Source organism: Ochotona princeps, chromosome 4 (genome assembly GCF_030435755.1).
Source record: "Ochotona princeps isolate mOchPri1 chromosome 4, mOchPri1.hap1, whole genome shotgun sequence".
Taxonomy (NCBI): Eukaryota; Metazoa; Chordata; class Mammalia; order Lagomorpha; family Ochotonidae; genus Ochotona; species Ochotona princeps.
The window spans coordinates 72077750-72097466 of NC_080835.1; the positions used below are offsets into that span (position 1 = coordinate 72077750).

Genomic DNA, 19717 nt, shown 5'->3' on the forward strand with positions numbered 1-19717 from the left:
ATTTGCTCCTGAGGCAAACCTCAGGATGTCAGATGTTTGCACCTTTGGAGGCCACTTCCTGAACCAGACTTGGGGACAGCTTAGCTCTGCCCTGTGCTCCTGGGAGGGCCCCTGCCCTCCCTCACCTCAGCGCCCTCCCAGGTGTCATAAGCCAGCTCTTCAAGTTCCACAGCACGGGTTTCACTCAGGAAAAGCAGGCCACTTGTCCATCCCATGTCCTCAGCCCTGTTGGTACTGAGTCAGGTACCTGAGGTGTGACTGTGACTACAGGCCTCAAGGACCGGCAGTCTCCAGGCGGAGCGTGACCTGCTCTGACTGCTGCTGGGCACGTGTGCAGGGGAGGCAGTGGGTTGGCTAGCAGCCAGGAGCTGGGCACAGGTTCACCCAGACTCTAAAGCTTTGCCATGTGCAGCTCTCCCCTGCTCAAAAAATAATAGCAGGCCCTTTTCGACAACAAGGGAAAGGACGCTGCTTGAAAATACAGCAGAAAAGTTTCCGCAGGAGAACCGCAATAGTGGCCAATCTGGACCTGGGTCAGTGAAATTGGGATGGGTTGATGGCATGCAGCAGGCTGATCCTATGCACTGTGGTGGGAACTGGCTGCTGTGCGGGTGCGGGTGGAAAGAGCCAGGTCAGGCAGGTTGGGCCTGAGCGTGCTTGGTCCATGCCCTAGAAATCCCTGGAATCAGAAGCCAAGGTAGGGAAAATGGGGCTGTGGGTGTCTGAAAGCTGGGGAGGTCTCCCAGAAACAAAAAGCCAGGAAGGCCTTTTAGAGAGCAAGCTAGACTAGATGACAGGACATCCACACAAAAATGACACAGTGGAGGCAGTCTGGTGGCACAGCATCCCAGAATACCAGTTTGAACCTCATACACTTCCCTTTCAATCCAACTCCCTACTAATGCACCTGGGAAAGCAGCAGAGGAAGATTCAAGTGCTTGGGCCCCCACACCCATGTGGGAGACCTGGAAGAAGTTCCAGGCTTCAGCCTGACCCGTCCCAGCTGTTGCTCTATCTCTCCATCTCTCTTGCTCTATCTCTCCATCACTCTGCTTTTCAAATAAATAAAAACAATACGGATGCCATACACAGGACCTTGTCTACCAGGACCTTGGTCCCCTGCAGTTTTGGACCTGGGGTCTCCCGGCCACTGGTTTTGAGCTGCATGACCCAGGAAGTTGGTGAGCAAGGCTGGGGTGATTTGCAGAGGACAGAAGGCCGAGTTCCCAAGCCCTTCTGGAGCCACTGGCCAATGTGTGATCTCTGAGTCTGTCCAGGGTTCCCTGGGAGAGGGTGAGGCCACAGCAGGGCACTGCTCCCCAACTGTGGGGGCATTCACAGTCCAAGGTGAGATCCAGACAGAGGCTTACCAAGAACTGCAAATTTGTGTGTCACCATTCTCACATCATAGGCACATCATAGTGTACCTGTCTAACCATACTCCAGGAACTCGGTATGTAGGCAGCAAGCTCTGGTTGCCTCCTGCTCACCTTTCCTGCTCCAACACCACCTCGTCTGCCCCCGAGCCTAGCCAGAGCTGCCAACCCTCTCTGTTTTCCAGACCCTGCTGAGTCCATCCCAACCATCCTGGACGGCTTCCACTCCCAGGAAGTGTGGGCCGGCCACACCGTGGAGCTGCCCTGTGCTGCCTCGGGCTATCCCATCCCAGCCATCCGCTGGCTCAAGGACGGCCGACCCCTCCCGGCTGACAGCCGCTGGACTAAGCGCATCACCGGGCTGACCATTAGCGATCTGCGGCCCGAGGACAGTGGCACCTACATTTGTGAGGTCACCAACACCTTCGGTTCAGCAGAGGCCACAGGCATCCTCACGGTCATTGGTGAGTCCAAGGACTTCGGCTATAGTCTCAGTGACGTGGGAGGGTCGGGCTGGCAGGTGCATCTGACTTGGGAATAATCCCAGTTGGGGGACAACAGTGAGTTGCTCTGGAAATGCCCTTGGTTTGCAGTCAGAAAACCTGTCCTAGGGCCTGTCATTATCTTATAGCCATCAGTTCAATGTCCTTCTCCGTGAAGTGTGACGGTGAACTCAGCCAAAGGACGCGAAGGTGGTGGCAAGGAGCTCACCACCCCAGCAAGGCGTCTTGCCTTGCTGGGGGCACCAGTGTTTGAAGTGAGGAAAGCAGCACTGATGTGAATTCTTTAAACAAGATGCATGGCCCCATCCTAGGGTGACATCCAGACCATGTAATGATGATTGGAGGAGGCATTGACCCATTGGAACAGACACGAGCTATCAACAATGCAGTCAGTCACCCCAGCTGGACCAGTTGGGCCTCTGCACTGCCCTCACCTGGTTCTCCCCACAGCACAGAGCCCCAGGGGCCAGGGAGCTGATGTGTAAAGCAGGAAGCCTCATCACCCTCTCCTGCGGATGAGCCCTCCACCCCAGGCCAGCAAAGAAGCCTGGATGAGGACTTTCCACAAGTTCCTCAGGAGCTCCCTCTAGCCTAGCAGCCTGCTCTCTGTGCTGCAAAGGGCTGACACTGCAGGTGCTTGGGGAATCCCAAGCTGCACAGGGCAGCAGTCACTTAAGTCCCTGAGCACTGCATCTGAGGGTCACTTTGTGAGGGTCACTCCTCCTGGGACAATGGTGGGAAGCAGCCCAGAAGTGGTCCTGCAGAGAGATTGACTGGACCTGGAACCATGACCCGAGAAACTCCGCCCCCGCCTCACCATCCATCTCATCAGCTAAGAGCTGCAGGCCTATAGCCCTTCGGGGGCAAGGTGGTGTCAGGGGCAAGTCCGGAGACCCACAGCAGAGCGTGTCAGTGGCCTGCTGGGCCTGGACTGTCGCCCCATGACAAGGAAGACTGTACGGTTGCAGTGAATTTCTGCCAGAAAGGAGGTATTCCAGTTTGAGTTCTCTGGTACTCTGAAAGTGTGAAAAAGCTCCAAGAAAGTCTGGGGGTGTGGGGTTAGGATACCAATGCTTAATCAACACAGAAAGCCATGCTTTGAGGGGCTGGGGTGCTTCTTGCATCTGAGCAGACCCTAGATGGCACAACAGGTCCCCTTCTTGCTTTAAGCACTGAAAAGATTTATTCTAATATTTCCATCTTCTCCTCACCTGTCCTGGCCTGACACACACATACCAGCTCAAGAAATGGGCCAGGAAAGGACACACCTCCAAATCCTTGGAAAATTGCAATCCTGATCCTAGGTGAATGCAGTGGTCCCAGCTCCTGCACCTGTGCCCACAGACCAACTGGCATGCACATATGCAGGCGTGCATGCCAAAAGCACACATGCCCACATGCTCCCAAACACACAAAGCTGCACATGTATATGGTGCTCATATACGTATAGGCTCTTCACTGTAAAACACTTATATCCAAGTGTACCCACGCAGGTGTGTAACAAGAAAACACCTTCAGATGGGTGCACACTCACACTGCCCCTGTACGTGGGGATAATCAATTCTCCTGCGCTCCTCAGCACCCCAGTACACAAGACGCTTGACTGGATGGGCTGAGCCAGGGAAAGCCAAGCAGCTGATTTCTGTCTTCTAGTCTCTCCCATGACCTGGCCAGGTTCATGGAAGGAAAGTCTGTGCTTCCCATATTCCCTCCCTGCCTGTATTTTTGCCACCAAGCTCATACAGAGGCAGCAAGCAGAGAACCACTGGCAAGACCCTGGAACTCTGGCTGGCGACCAAGACAAGCAGGATACCCACTGCCCTTTGTACAACTGATGCTTCCTGGGCAGTGGGCAGAGGGCACTGGGCAGAGGCTGCAGGATGTAACAAGGAGAGTCAAGGATGACGTAGGCTGTGTCTGCACCCAGCCCCAGTGGACCTGCTCTCTCCCTCTCCCCTGCTTCCTGAGGTCCCCAGCTCCTGGCAGCAGGAGTCCCCTGCACAGGGCCAATGTAGACCACGGAGAGAGGTCAGCTTAGAAACAAGCTGAACAAGCCAGCCAGGCACACAGGGTGGCTCGGGGTCCTGGTAAGAACATAGAGCCGAGACATCACCCTAGTTCCAAGAGGCTCCAAGTCCAGAGGAAAGGAAACACATTAAGAGAGGGGATGACGAAAAGATAGGGTGGCCAGGGCAGTGGTAGCTATACATGGTAGGGCTGGGACAGGGAGCCCAACCCAGTCTGCCTGGAGGGGAAGTGGCATCTAAGAAAGTTTCTTGCAAGAGGTGACCTGGGAGCCTGATTTGAAGGAGTCAGGCAGAGTGCTGTAGGTGGAAGCAGCCCAGGATGTGTAGGAACAGCCGACAAGCTCTCAACACCTGTCAGCAAGACTTGGGTGACAACAGGAGCAGGGCAATGTCTCTGGGGCCTGGCGAGCCTCGACTGCCACATGGAGTTACTGACACTGCCGCAGCTGGAGCCACAACTGGGCAACTGGAGGGAGTAGCCTTTTGTGGCCACTGCCTTTACCTTCATCTCAACCACCACCACACACAATATGGGAAACAAATGAGTCTGTTTTCTATTTTTCTTCCCTACTTTCCATCATTTCTCCACAACGTGACCCAGAGCCCCTGCACGTGACCCTGACACCAAAGAAGCTGAAGACGGGCATTGGCAGCACAGTCATCCTGTCATGCACACTCATGGGCTCACCTGAGTTCACCATCCGCTGGTACCGCAACACAGAGCTGGTGCTGCCCGACGAGGCCATCTCTATCCGTGGGCTTGGCAATGAGACCCTGCTCATTGCTTCTGCCCAGAAGAGCCATTCTGGGGCCTACCAGTGCTTCGCCACCCGCAAGTCCCAGACTGCCCAGGACTTCGCCATAATCGTGCTTGAGGGTAAGTCCTGGCGGGAGAGGGGAGATAGGGGCTGCAGGTGTGGAAGGGGAAGAAGGCAGAGAAGTGGCCGAAGGAGGCCAGGTGACCCCTAAAGAGCCTCCTGAGCTCTGCCAAGTGCCAGACTCAGCTAGATTTTCTCCCTGGGGAAATGGGACAGTACCTCAGACCACTTGAACCATCAGGTGTAAGTGCAAGTGGGAATGTAAGGAGCACCGTGCCACAAGGGCCTTGCTTTGTTTTTAGCTTTGGAAAGTGCTCAACGCCCATTTTAGTTCTACAAGGGTCCTGTGCAGGACAGTCCCATATCCCACATAAGGAAGCGCTGAGCACTGGGGCTGATTGTCATGCCCCAGGTCATTCAAGTGACTTAAAGCCCAGTCCTCTGGGTGTGTCTGGACCATTCACTCTTTTATGATGTTGATGATTTGAATAGTTGAGAGACATGCAGAAGGGGAATCCACTGTTTCATTCTCCCGAATGCTTATGATACCAACACCTGGGCCAGGCTGAAGTCAGGAACCCCTAGCTCAACCTGGGTCTCTCATGGGTGACAAGGACCCAAGAACTTGAGCCATAAGCTTCTTATAGTGCACATTAGCAGGAAGCTGGAATCAGGAATGGATCTTGAACCTAAGCATTCCAATATGGAATAAAGGCAGCCTACACTGTTCCAAAGGCTGGTCTCTGCAACCTGCATTTTTAAAAGGATTTTATTTATTTATTTATTTATTTATTTATTTATTTATTTATTTATTTACTTGAAATGCAGAGTTACAGAGCAAGAGAGAGACCTTCGATTTGCTGGTTCACTCCCCAAATGGCCACAACAGCCAGAGCTAGCCTACCTAAAGCCAGAAGCCAGAAGCTTCTTATCCCACATGGGTGCAGTGATCCAAGTACTTGGGCCATCCTCTGCTGCTCTCCTAGGAGCTCTCGCAGGGAGCTGGATCAGAAATAGAGCAGCCAAGACTCAAACTAGTGCCCATAAGGGACACCAACGCCACAGGAAGCTGTTTTCTTTGCTACTCCATGGCGCCAGTCCCTGCAACAAGCATTTTAAAGCCTTAAACTTGAGGCTCAGCTGCTCCACACATAGGAACTTCCTAGAAATTCACAGAAAGACAGGACTATCAAACAAGTTTATTTGGATGCAAACTTTTTTTTTAAATAGTATACATAAAGGAGTCATCAAAAAGTTCATGGAAAGCATGTAATATGAAAAAAAAACAACAAAACAGAGGCAGAAAAGGAAATGCTGAGAGGTGCTAACATTTATGAAGTCCTTATAAAGTGCTGTGTCGTGCTAAGCATGTTAAATGCGCTGGTTCAGTCCATCCCCACAGCAAGCCTCAGAGTGTGTAGTAAGCGTTGTGTCATCCCCTTTTTATGCCAACAGCAGGTGCACAGACACAGTGAGGTTAAGGCTCTGGCCCAAAGATTCAGTGCTAAGGAGCAGGTACAGGCAGATCTAAATGCTGGCATTTCAGTCTGTGGGCAGCAGGTACAGGCAGATCTAAATGCTGGCATTTCAGTTTGTGGGCAGCAGTGCCATGTGCCTCCAGGGCCTGTGGCTCACAAAGGGACACACAGAACATTGTTTCCTTGTGACGGCCACTGCTTTGCCCACTCCCCCTTGCCGGTGGGTGACCCAGTGGGACAGATCTCCATGGCTCAGTGACCCTGAAGGGGGCCCCTCGCTCCCTGCAGACGGCACGCCCCGCATCGTCTCATCCTTCAGTGAGAAGGTGGTCAACCCTGGAGAGCAGTTCTCGCTGATGTGTGCAGCCAAGGGCGCCCCGCCCCCCACGGTCACCTGGGCCCTGGACGACGAGCCCATCCTGCGGGACGGAAGCCACCGCACCAACCAGTACACCATGTCGGACGGCACCACCATCAGCCACATGAACGTCACGGGCCCCCAGATCCGTGACGGTGGCGTGTACCGGTGTGCGGCGCGGAACTCGGTGGGCAGTGCTGAATATCAGGCGCGAATAAACGTAAGAGGTGCCTGTCTACATTTAAATATCAGAATAGGCTTTTGAGTTCCTTTGCCATCTCTCTGCTTACCATTATTCTTGTGGTGCTTAGTACTGAACAAGTGTCATTTTGAGTTTGGTAGTGGTCTCGCTGCACTCTCTCTCATCCCCTTTTCCTTTACCCACCACAAGCCCCATCTTCCGTTCTCATGTGTGCCTGTTGGATACCATTAACTCCATCCTCATCCCAATCCCTCCAGCTCCCCACTCTTTTCCTCTCCCAAGCCCTACCACCTATCCCTCATCCTACTTCTCCCCATCAATCTCTCTGGACCCCAGAAATGCTATAACACCTGCTAGCTCTGTTAGACCCACCAAGGCCTTTCCTTGACCAGGATAACGCAGGGCACTGGAGCCAGGCATGATCTGTAACATGGGTGCTCCCAAAGCTGAACTTCCCACATCCTTTCCCATGTGCCACCCCTGCCTGCTCCAGTGATATAAGCAGCCAGCAAGCAAAGCCTCATCTTTTCCCCAAAGGCTCCAGCTATGCAGAGCAGGAAGGCTGAGTCCAGATGGAACCTCCAAGATGACCATCCCCAAATCCCTGCGGTGAGAACTGAGCTCCTGCAAGGTCTTTGCATCCCTGAGGGGACCTGCTGGTCCTCATCCGACCCTACGCAGGACCTCTGCCCCAGCACAGAGAAGGAGTGGGAGAACAGGGCCGGTGGTTGCCATGGCTCAGGAAAGGGCAGCAGAGGTAGAAGCTCATGCTTGAGGTACCTGTGTCAGGTCTCCAGCTACAAGAGAGAATATGGATCTCCTGGTGACCCCTTCCCTGCCTCACCTCTGGATTGGCAGGACACAGAGCAGGAGGGTCCTGGAAGAGTGTTTTGTCTTTCTCCCACCTCCGGGACTGAGGCCTGGAAGATGCAAGAGGACTTGCCGCAGCATTGTCCCTTATGGTGGTTTCTAAACCCCGAGGCGCCCCCCCCCACACAAGAGGACACCTTCTCCCCACCAAGCCAGTATGATCAGGGGCCCCTTTCCTAGCCCCTGCCTAGGGGGCCTACAATACACCTTTACCTGCTAAAGATAAATTGTCCACTCAAGCAGCTAAAACCAGCCTTTAAACAGTTCCTGTGTGTTCGATCCCTCAGGGCCCAAGACCAGCTAGGCTGAGAGCAAGGGAATCCCCACAGCTCCACGATTTCCTTTCATCCTGCAAGCAAGCACTTTGTCCTCCCAAACCCAGGCCCTGCTGGGCAAGGCTGCAGTTTGGCTGTGGGTCCTGGCCCTCCGGAGGAGGGGACTCTTACCCCAGGTGTATCTGAAACAGGTCGCCTTGCAACTATTTAAGTCCTGAGAAGGTTACTGGCCTCCCCAGCTCCAGCCTCTGCCTTCAGCCTTGCTAGGATCCCTCCCTCTCTTTCCAATGCCCCAATCCCCCATAACGTCTACCCCATTCCTCAGAGTCTTAAGGGTCCAGGCAACTGAGAAGAGCACCCCAGGGCAGTGCCTGGCTAGCCCAGCTGACAGCTCCCCTTGCCTCTCTTCCTCCTCCTTTTCTCCCTCCTCCTCCAACTCCACAGGTCCCCCCAGCATCCGGGCGATGAGAAACATCACTGCAGTGGCCGGCCGAGATACCCTCATCAACTGCAGGGTCATCGGCTACCCCTACTACTCCATTAAGTGGTACAAGGATGCACTGCTGCTGCCCGATAACCATCGGCAGGTGGTGTTTGAGAACGGGACCCTCAAGCTGACCGACGTGCAGAAGGGCATGGACGAGGGCGAGTACCTGTGCAGTGTCCTCATCCAGCCCCAGCTCTCCATCAGCCAGAGTGTCCACGTGGCCGTCAAAGGTAGGCCTCCCTGCCTACCTGCTCTCACCCTATCCAAGCCAGCAATCCTGAGTGAGCAGGCAGGGTGGGAGCTTGTGGGTGAGGACCTTCCAGGGCATCACAGGGAAACATAATGGGTCTGCAGCAGACAGAGGACACACAGGTAGCCCACCTCTCTCCCCCTTCCTCCATGTGATGAGCTGCAACAGGGCCTCAGATGTCAGGCTGGGGCTGCCAGGAACTTGGCAGAGCCAGCCAGAAGTAGGCCCTACAAAGCTGGACTGGAGGGAAAACCATGCCAAGCCCTGATTACCTCCTGGGACACAAGCAGGTTGGCCAAGGGTGTTTCTGTGGCTCAGAGAAGGACCCTGCAGCTGCTTAAGGCCTGGAAACATTGTTTTAGAACCTCTTGTTGCCCAGTCTGTTACTGGGATGCAGTCTGAGTTACATGTTCAGGACTACAGCCATGTGGCAAGCTGTGGAACACATAGTGAGTAAGTATAGAGGAGCACACAGATGAATGAGGGAGACCCTGATGGCAAGTGTATGAGAGTGAAAGGCCTGGAACTGCCTGGGCAGCTGGTGAGAGGAGGATGGCAGATAGCTCATGGGGTGCAGGATGGGGAGGAAGTAAAAGGCAGGATCAGTAAAAGGCAGGTGGCTAGGGGTGAGGGATTACTGAGTCAGAGGTGACCGTGGTATGTCTTTCTGAAGAGCCAGAGTGGGCTTGGGCATTGGGAAGATAAGCAGGCGAGGCAGCCTTTGTAGTTTGAGACTCTGCAGGGCAAGAGGGAAGGACAGTGGGTGTCTAGCCTGAGGTCACTACGCACAGACAGTAGGGCGTCACAATGGAGGGCACACCGGGCTGGTCTCTGCTGCCACCTCTCCATGCATCGCCGTATGGAACCCCACCGCTGCCACTTAGCTAACATGGTACCACCTCCTCCCTGATTCCCAGGACAGAAAGCTGGGACGTGGAAAAGCTAGGTCATTTATCACATGTAATCAAAATTGTTCCCAGGCCAGAAACCAGAAGGAAAGGCAGGGTTGCCTGGGGGAGGAATGCTGTCCCCTGCTATCTTTCATGGATAAGAGCATCAGGAACCCCATTGGAGGAAGGGCACAAGGGTTCCTGAGATTCTGAGAGCACCTGTCACCCTGTGGCTTCCTTGCCACACCTGACTAATGGCAGAGTGAATGGAGCCGCTGTCACTGGGAAGGTTGCCTGGAGGGAGGGAGTTTGAGGACAGAGGCTGCATCTGGTTTTAACCTTTGGAGCATATGCTCACTGGAGGTGGTCCAGGTGGGAGGGCCAGGGAGCACGAGACTGAGTGGGTCCTCCCCATGTACCCAATGTACACCTTGTCACTGAAATACATCCCCTGTCCCCCGTCTATGCACCACCTGTCACAGTGCCAGGCAGTGTGTGTGTGTGTGTGTGTGTGTGTGTGTGTGTGTGTGTATCTGAGACACTAGACTAGGTCAAGTGAGCAATGGGAGACCTCACTTTTTTTTTTAAGACTTATTTGTTTATTTCAAAGAGAAAGTTACAGAGAGGAGTAGAGACAGAAAGAAAGGTCTTCCATCCACTGATTCGCTCCCCAAATGGCCACGACAGCAGGAGCTGAGCTGATCTTATACCGGGGGCTAGGAACTGTTTCCAGGTCTCCCAGATTGATACAAGGGCCCAAGGACTTGGCCATCTTCTGCTTTCCAGGCCATTATCAGGGAACTGGATTGGAAATGGAGCAACCAGGACTCGAACCGGCATCCATAAGGATGCCGGCTCTGCAAGTGGCAGTTTAACTTGCTACTCGTTAACACTAACCCCAAAACTTGGCTGTGTAGCCAGCCCAGGCCTGGGGAGGAAATGAGGCCTTGAGCACTTGCCCTCACATTCCCTTCTCTCCTCCCCATCTGCTGTTAGACCCAGTCGAGCTGAAGGCTTCCTGGTCATTTTCTCAACCAAAGGCCCATGCCCAGCTCAAGGATCTTAATGTGCCAAAAGGAACCTTGTAGGCCCCAGCCAAACCAGCAGCCTGGGCATATCAGCGGTGACTGTGGCATCCAGCCAGCCCACCTCCCCCACTGGGCAGCGCGGCTGCCTGGATCCATTTCCCTTAGAAGCAGCGGACACAGTATTCGCAGTGTAAACATCGGGTATTAAACCATCTAACCTCCGTGCTGCTCCCCTCACTGGCACGCACCGGTGAGCACTCGGCTGAGGTTGCTGGCTTAAAAAGAAATAATAACAGCAGGGCTGCAGCAAGCTTCGAGTCCTCGGAACATTCTCAGAGCGGTTCCGCTCATCAATTATTCAGCCCCATTCAGGGAGCGATCAGCCCTAATGAATTGAATCTGATGCAGCCCGTCCCCACGGCTCACTGGGCCTGTAGTGGTGGTGCCCAACGACAACTCCTCCCCAGCCCAGGGGGGTGGAGGGGGAAGGGTGTGTGTGTGTGTGTGTGTCAGAGAGAAAGCGCGCCAAAAGGGGAGGATAGAGCATGCCCTGGCCACATGCATATCCCCAGCACCCAACACAAGCTTGGCATTCACAAAGTAGGGTCGTGTGTGTGTGTGTGTGTGTGTGTGTGTGTGTGTGTGTTTACTGTGTGCAGGCTCCTGTGCACACTTTTCCCTTCCCCACCCTTGGGTTCTAAAAAATTAAATCCAGCCTAGCAGGGATATGGTCCCCTCTTTCCCTGCCTAGACCATTTTGGTTGGGTAGGGGGGACTCTGGGGCTGCGTGCCTCTCCACTCCCCACGCCTGCATCCCTCCTCCTCCCCTCATCTCCCTCATCTCATTAGAATGCACTTCTGCAGAAGAACCCATCAAAGCTGATTATGATCACGCTGCTTGATTAGCCGATGCACTGCTCTTCCAAGAACTACCCAGGGAGGGGGGTGGAGGAGGTGCCCCTGGGCATGGAAAGGGAGCCCCGGCCCTGGGGAGGAAGCACTGCAGACCCTAGCACTACTGCCAAGCTAGAAAGGGTATCTCCTCTCTCCAGGATTGGAGCAGGCAGCTGGAATGCTGAAAAGGGGCAAGTAGGGGGCAGGACAGGGTCCTGGGAGCTGGAGATAAATTGGAGATCCCCTCTCCCTCCCCTCCACCTCTCTGTGGATCCCAGGGCTGGTAGGCAGGGAGGGGCCAAAACTCTGCAGCTCCATGAGCTGGAAAAACAACTGCTGACTCTACTCCTCCTGGGACTGCTTGTCTGCTAATGAATTTTTCAAACACTGAGCTGGGGAGAGCAGAATGCGTCCAACATGTGTGCACACATACATGCCTGTACATGAAGAACATGCAAGTGTGTACATGCAACACATTCACACAATCGCCTGTTCACTCCAGCGTGCATGCATGTCCACACACAGTTACAAGTACAAAAAGGTTCCCTCTGTTAATGAGCACCCCCTTCCTGCCAGGCCTGGTTCCTGAAACACACAAGGTGGCTGCAGGTTCAACCCAGGGAAGCATTGCCCAGGTGAGCCTGTTGTAGCCCGGCAAGGAGCAAGGCACAGAGGGAAGAGCAGGTGCAGGTGCTTTGAGGGCTGCTTAGGCTTTGGCACACAAATCATTGGGTGGCAGAAGAGAGCCAAGCTGAAGGGGAGGCAGGTGCTTGTCTCTAGGCATGGGGAGAGCTCCTTGGCTGGATGCTAAAAGGACAACACATAGATCCAGCCTGGACTTGGTGACTTTACTCTGCTCCCCCCCATCCGATTGCTGCAAAATAATATAGCATTAAAGCATCTGTGGGCACGCACACTGTTTAATTACGTAGGAAGGCGGAGGCTGTGCACTTTGAACACCTTGGCATTGGCTCAGCAAAAAGACACCTCCATCTCCAGCACTGACCCTCCAGGGGTCTCTGGAGCCAACCCAAGGCCACAAGGTAGTGTATGCCCATCCGCAGCAGGTCCAGGGCCAGGAGGTAGTGCCAGGTCCCCATGGAGAACAAGCAGAGGAGAGAACACATGCACGCATGCGTCCTGACTCCCAAATGTCCATACTCCCAACCTGTTCTCAACCTTCCCTGCTGCCCAGGGCTAAGCTCAACCTAGCCCCTGCCATAGGCCCCCAGGATGTAGGCGCTGGGGGTTTCTATGATCAAAGGGCTTGAGAGAGATCTATCCACTCCTCCTCACCTCCCAGCCTGCTAGGGGCAGAGGTAGAGATTGGGATGAAACCCTACTGGAATCTACTGAAAGAACACAGCCTACAGCATTCAAGGACTTGTTGCTTTGCTAGCAGTTTCACTAAATAAAAGGCTCAAACTCAAAGAGAGACATCATAAAGCGTTGATGAGCCAGGATGGTGGTCAACACACCTTACCCTGAATGGTAATCCCTAACAAGTGGCCATAAAGACTTTTGGCAGCCAGACTGCACTGCACAGACCATCACAGCCCCAGAACCCTCCCAGCTACTCTGTCCATCTTCCCGGCTCTACGGGAGTTTACTAACGAAGACTGTGACCAGTGCAGGGGCCCTGGAGGCAAACTCCTGAGCTAAATGGCAGTCATGCTTCCCACATCCAGGCTGTCTGCTTGCAGAATGCCATTATGGGGGAAGGGGACTGGTGGGGGAGTCCTTGATCCTCACCAGGGCAGAAAGGAGCAGAGACCCTGCCTCCGAAAGACTGAGTTGCCAGAGGTGGAAATGGATATGCACATACAGCCAGATTATGTTGGGTAAGCACCGGGGAAGCTGCCATGCACTACAGGTCAGATAGCAGGAGCCACAATCCCTCGGCCATCTCTAGTCGCCATCCCCTGGCTCAGCCTGACCCCTGTCGCTCATCCTATGGTTTGAAAGCCCATGTGTCCTTTCACTGTGCATGCTATCTCCTCCTCCTCTTTTTCTTCCTCCTCCTCCTCAGTGAAGCCGGGCCGCCCACCCATGAGCCAGCCCTGGTGCTCTGAGTTCATCATGGTGCCTGTCCAGTTAGCAGGGCAGCAGCTGATGGGCTCCCAGGAGCCCTGTCTGTAGCGTGAGCATGCTTCTGTTCTCCCCAGCCCACTCAGAGCATAGCAAGCACTCTCCCAGTGCAAGCATTTCATAAATATTAGATGAATTAGTTAATTAATGAATTAACCTGCCTTGGTAACTTACTCTATTATCTAAATCTCTTCCTAGAAAGATAGTCTTCCCCTTGCCGATCTCAACCCGCCTGTAGTCACTTGCTCTGCCCACGAGGGATGTGCAGCGGCCTGGCCACCTGTCCCCAGGTCACAGCTCTCCAGATCAGACGACCCCTTAGCCCCTCTCCTTCCGTCTTCCTGCCTTACTCACATATGCCTGGCCCTCCAGCCCTTGTCCACAGTCACAGTCAAACCTGCATGGGGCTCTTAAGTCACAAGAGCCAGTTTGATGCTAAGATATGCCAGGCTTAGGGAGGCCTAAGGAAGGGGCTCCAGAATTGGACAACATAAACACAGCATCTTGAGGAACAGCACAGGGCATCCCTCTTAACGAACCTGAACCTTTATCCCCTACTGTTCCTACCCCTCAACCACCTCACGGGTGAATCTCTAAGGTCACCTTAGGAAATGACACCAGACACATTCGCTTGTTCACCCAACAAGCATTTATTGAGCACCTACAATTTGCTAGTCAATAAGACCTCATTCCACAAACCCTAGCTCTCATTCCCCAAGGGATGGTAATGCAGTCGCCCCCGTTGCTACGCGATAAATGGAGTGGATCAAGGGGTGACTGCCAAGGGCTGGAGAAAGGTTGGCTTCCCAGAAAAGGTGTCATTTGAGCAGGGTCTGAAACGACTGCACCAGAACTGGTTCTTCCAGGCCCAAGGAAGCAAACAGATGTAAGCCTTTGCAACAAGTGTAACAAAAAGCCAAGGAATCCCAGAGGGCTATAGGTGACCGCATGCATTCTCACTTCTGTGCACACACACATTCACAGACAGCGACTTTCTTAGAATGGGCCATTGCTAGAGTCAAGGTCCTAGGGAAATCTTTATGGAGATGTCCAAGGCCCAAGAGATATGGGTAGGGAGAGTAGTGCCTCCTGCCAGGGGGCAAAATGACAGCCAGAGATGGGAAAGAAGAGATGCTGACTACAAGCCTGGCTGAGAGCCGGGGCCCAAGGGTACCTGGAAGAGGATGAGGCAAAGCCAGGCAGGGGCCAGGGAGCTGCAGGGGGCGAGAAGCAGAAAGCCCTTCACCCTGTGGGACACTGATGGAGCCAAGGGCTGGCCAGAAAGGCTTCCTGGAAGCAGCGACCCTCGATAATGCCACTTCCCCCAGACCTGGTCCCAGGATCCAGAGAGGCGGGGGTTGCCCACATCTCAAGCACTGCTCCGTGCTGAGCCCTGAAAGCCCTGGACTTGCAGCCGAGAAGTAGGGGCGGATTGGGGAGGGATTGGTTAGGCCATGTACTCAGTGTCAACATCCCCTCCCTGCAGGGACACATCCCCCATCCTTCCTGAGAGCAGTAGGATCCTGAGGAGACTGGGGGCTGGTGCCTAGGAGGAGACCTTGTAATTGAATTACCTGACTAGAGAAAGGCGATCCCTTGTCCAAGGTGCTCAGCCTCGTTAAGCTCATTGTCTCCTTCACTTGCTTCTCCCCCACCTGCTAGGGAAGCTGCTGCTGCTGCCACTGCCGGCTGCCTGTCGCCTAATTGAGTTATCATAAAGATAATGGCTGGTGCTGTAGCCCCAGCTGAGAAGGGAGGGCCCATCTCTAAGCAACAGGACCCCAAAGGCTGAGCAGTGGGCAGTGGGGGAGGGAAGGACATCAGCAGCTCCCAGGGGAGCTCTTAGGGCTTTCAGGTGAATCTAAACCGCCAACTGTGATACATCTCTGCTCTCCTCTACCAACCCAGGGAGCCCACTCATGGGACAGAAGGGTCTCTGGCAGGTTAAGCAACATCTGCATCCCATATTGGAGCACCAGTTCAAGTACCAGCTGCCCTGCTTTCCATCCAGCCCCCTGCTAATGTGCTTGGGAAGGCAACAAAATACGATCCAAGTGCTTGTGTTCCTGCTAGCCATGTAAGAGACCTGGATGGAGTTCCAGGCTCCTGATTTCTGCCTGTCTCAGCCCTGGCCAAAGTAACAACTTGGGGAGTGAACCTGGGGCTCAAAGAGCTCTTTCTCTGTCTCTCCTTCTCTGATGCTTCCCCTCCCCACCCTTCAAATAAATAAATAACTCTTTTAAAAAAGATAGTGAGCCTGGGACAAGTGCCATGGCATAAGTGATAAAGCTGTGATGCTGGCATGCCATTTGAGCACTGGTTTGAGTTCCAGATGTTCCACTTCCAATCCAACTGCCTGCTAATGCATTTGGTAAAGCAGTAGAGGATGGTCCAAATCCCCGGGTCCCTGTACCCACATGGGAGACCCTGAAAAAATTCTTGGCTCCTGGGTTCTGACTGTACCAGCTCCAGCATTTGCAGCAAATTTGAAGAGTGTGTCAGTGGGTAGAATCTCTCTCTCTCTCTCTCTCTCTCTCGATGATGATGATGATGATGATGGAGAGGAGCAGGGTGGAAGGTGGCCCTTGCCTGAGCCACCTGAGTGCAGCAGCCCAGTGTAGACAAGTAACTGTGGGGGACACCTTGGGGACCATCTTCATGCCAGCCTCTCTCTTGTCCCCTAGACACTTCATCTCTGTGTAACACGGAGCCCCCAAAGAGCTGTAAAATCAGTCTCTGGAATGAGAGAACATGGGCATAAACTGAGTAGGGGGTCATCAGCTGGGTGGAAGGCAGGAAGCACATGAGTCAAGTTCAAAGACAAAGCCGAAGGATGGACCCACAGTAGGGCAGTGGGCCCAGGCCTAGGTGAGCAGGAAAAAGAGCCAGGCAGGACCTCTAGACCCCCAGTGCACAAAAGCACAAAGCACGAGTGTCCCTGTTGAGGGGCCTGGGGCTACCCAGAGCCCTGTAGTGAGGCAGTTGGCAGGACTGGGGCACATGGGCCAAGAGTCTAAAAGCACCCCCTGCCTCCCCAGTGCCCCCTCTGATCCAGCCCTTCGAGTTCCCACCTGCCTCCATTGGCCAGCTACTCTACATCCCATGCGTGGTGTCTTCGGGGGACATGCCCATTCGTATCACCTGGAGAAAGGATGGGCAGGTGATCATCTCAGGCTCAGGCGTGACCATTGAGAGCAAGGAGTTCATGAGCTCCCTGCAGATCTCCAGCGTCTCCCTCAAGCACAACGGCAACTACACGTGCATCGCCAGCAATGCTGCAGCCACTGTGAGCAGGGAGCGCCAGCTCATCGTGCGGGGTGAGTGAAACAAGGAGGCGGAGGGACAGGGGAGGCCAGGAAGGCCAGCTCCCTATCTCTGGCTGGAATCCCATGGCTTTTTATCATGGAAGGTCAGCACCCAAGGGGCCAAACCTCTTTTGTTCCAAGTCAGCAAGCCAAGTCTTCAGCAGAGGAGACTTGTTCCACTGATCATTGGCAGAGGCCAGGTTAGACCTCACAGTCTCCAGACCCCACCCCCACATTCAGCAGAAGCTCTCAGCATCTTTGATGGTAGATGCCACCTGCTGCACACTGCACTGTGGTCCAGCCTAAGGGGAAGGGTTGACCCTGAAGGCGAGGTACCTGAGCCCCCATGGACCTATCAGAGGCTGAGACACCTGTTTCTCCCACCACCCCCTCTCTCCACAGTGCCACCTCGGTTTGTGGTGCAGCCCAACAACCAGGACGGCATCTACGGCAAAGCTGGTGTGCTCAACTGCTCAGTGGATGGCTACCCACCTCCCAAGGTCATGTGGAAGCATGCCAAAGGTAGGTCCCTTACTCCAGGTAGCAATCCTGGGAAGGGCAGGAGAGGAGGCAAGAGAGAGTGCCCTGATGGAACTGCATACAGTTCCTGGCCCTAAGTGGGAGTCCTGGGTTCTGAGCTACCTTATCTCAAGTTATCCCCAATCTAGAGGTCAGCCTCAGCCACCCCAGGGGTTTGTCAACATGTTCTCTGCCATGCACCGTCTCTCTCCTGCCCACCTGCTCTCGATACCAGAGCTTCATGGTCCTGTCCCAGACAACCTGCTGTAAGACTCATTAGGCTTCTTAGTGCCCAGCGACTCTCCCAGTGACCCATTAGGCATCTGCCCAAACCTCACATCCTAGGCTGTGTCCACAGTTGAAGCTGTGAGGGACCCCTGCCATCCCCCCTTGGAGGAAGTCTAGCCTGTGATCAGGCCACTACCATTGTCTTTGCCTCTTCCCAAATGCCCCAGAGACAACACTTTCTTCCCCTGCAAGGAATTCACCCCCTAAAAAAAAGCTCAGGGCCAAGCTGGGCACCGAGCTGAGGCCCCATCCCCTCCTTCTGGCCCCTGGGAAATCTCACACATCAGCAGATGCTGTGTGACTCCAGCGATTTGGCAATGTTTCCGGCTCTGCTCTAGATGGACATGGGCAAGGAGCCAGGGTGGCTCCTGAGTCCTGCCGGCATAGATCACCTCCTTCCTAAGCACTGCCTCCTTCCAGGGAGTGGGAACCCCCAGCAGTACCACCCTGTGCCCCTCACCGGCCGCATCCAGATCCTACCCAACAGCTCGCTGCTGATCCGTCACGTCCTGGAAGAGGACATCGGCTACTACCTCTGCCAGGCCAGCAACGGCGTGGGCACCGACATCAGCAAGTCCATGTTCCTCACCGTCAAGAGTGAGTCCCCCCCTCCGCTGCCACCACAGCTGCACAGCCCTCCCTGCACCCCCATCCCGGGCCTGACCCCTCTCTGCATCCTCACTGTCTAGCCCATTGGTCCCATCTCTGGAAGGGAGCCAGGAAGAAGCCCCAGCTTGGGACCCTCCACTGTGGCATTCAGAAGCTGCTTCATTGGAAACAAGGGACTCACCCATCCCAGTGCGTTTGTGGTTGGCTGCCCTGAATTACAACATGGCACTTCCTTTTTAATCTGACTAATCTGACCTGTAGGTTGGAAATTCAGTCTGAATATTCATACTAAATAGTTGATCTCTGGCGCTTTGTGTACACCTGCTTGCACACAGGTGAGCCTTAGAAAGGGGGACACTGGGTAGGACATGGAAGAGAAAGTCCTTCCAATTAGAAATCCTGGACTGCAGTCCACATCCATCTACCTGACAGGCTGTGTGACCCTTGGCCAACCACTTGGCCTCTCTGTGCTGCAGTGTGTGCACCTGTGCTTGAGGTTCATTCCCAGTCCACCCACCCCACAAAATTGTGTGGCAGCACAGAGGGGAGGCAGGGGACTTTGGAAAAGTCAAAGATGTGATATGACTCCTCATAGTAGGTGCTGCATCCTCGTGCCTTCTGAACCCCCAGAGCAAAGCTGGGCATCATCACAGAGTTCCAGACCACAGCATTCTCCTTTATACTCCAGGGTCTGTATGAAATGCACCCTTGGAATCATGGGAGCAGGAGGGGGGGTCAGGAGGTGGGCCATGGTTCACCGCAGGTTGCACTGGCATGAGTGTCAGCTTTCACATCTGACCTAGCCTTGTGTGAACCTGGGGTCCTTGGTTCCGGTCCTGAATGATCTCAGTGAGTTTGCTGGGCTGCCCACCTAGGCTCAGAACAGTGCCCTCCCTGTATGTGTCCAGAGTGAGCCGGAGTGTGTCCAGCAGAGCAGTCCCAAGAGCTTGGCAGCCACACTGTTCCACAGGTCCTGCCCCCAGGGCCATGCACAGGGAGCTGCAGGTAGCAGCGCCCATTGTGCCATCCGCCCCACACCTCCCATGACTTCCTCCAGGAAGAATTGGAGCGTGTTTTGAATATGTGCCAGAGCTGGTGCTCAGCTCTGAACACGGCAGGGAAGCCCCAGCGAGGCAGAGGCGATCGATGCTCCTGGAGCTCGGAGCCGGAATCCCCGCCCTGGGGACACACATGCCTCACACTATCAAAAAGCACTTTGTCCTTAATGAAACCAGGCAATCAATCTACATCCCTCGGGCCTGCACAGGACTTGGCCGCTGGTGCGGGCAGGAGGCAGGGGTGGGGTGTACGCCTCGGAGCTGGCTCTTAACGGGAGCCTTATCTCCCCTCCGTCCACTTGCCCCAGCCTTGCTCTGTGTCTTTGCTCTTTTTTTTCTCTGGGTGAGGGGATTCCCACTGGGCCAGCACAACTGCCAGCTCTGGAGTTCATGG

The 19717-nt window shown here is 54.4% G+C and overlaps 1 protein-coding gene across 1 annotated transcript in view; it reads left to right on the forward strand.

Moving 5' to 3' along the window:
• Positions 1-19717, forward strand: part of LOC101528871 (cell adhesion molecule DSCAML1) — an 88258-nt gene that overhangs the window by 4549 nt on the left and 63992 nt on the right. The window contains exons 2-8 of the mRNA XM_004585116.4: positions 1562-1840; positions 4508-4783; positions 6491-6787; positions 8352-8624; positions 16583-16861; positions 17252-17371; positions 18077-18253. Coding sequence (XP_004585173.2) covers positions 1562-1840; positions 4508-4783; positions 6491-6787; positions 8352-8624; positions 16583-16861; positions 17252-17371; positions 18077-18253 — 1701 coding nt within the window. The remainder of the gene's footprint in view (positions 1-1561; positions 1841-4507; positions 4784-6490; positions 6788-8351; positions 8625-16582; positions 16862-17251; positions 17372-18076; positions 18254-19717) is intronic.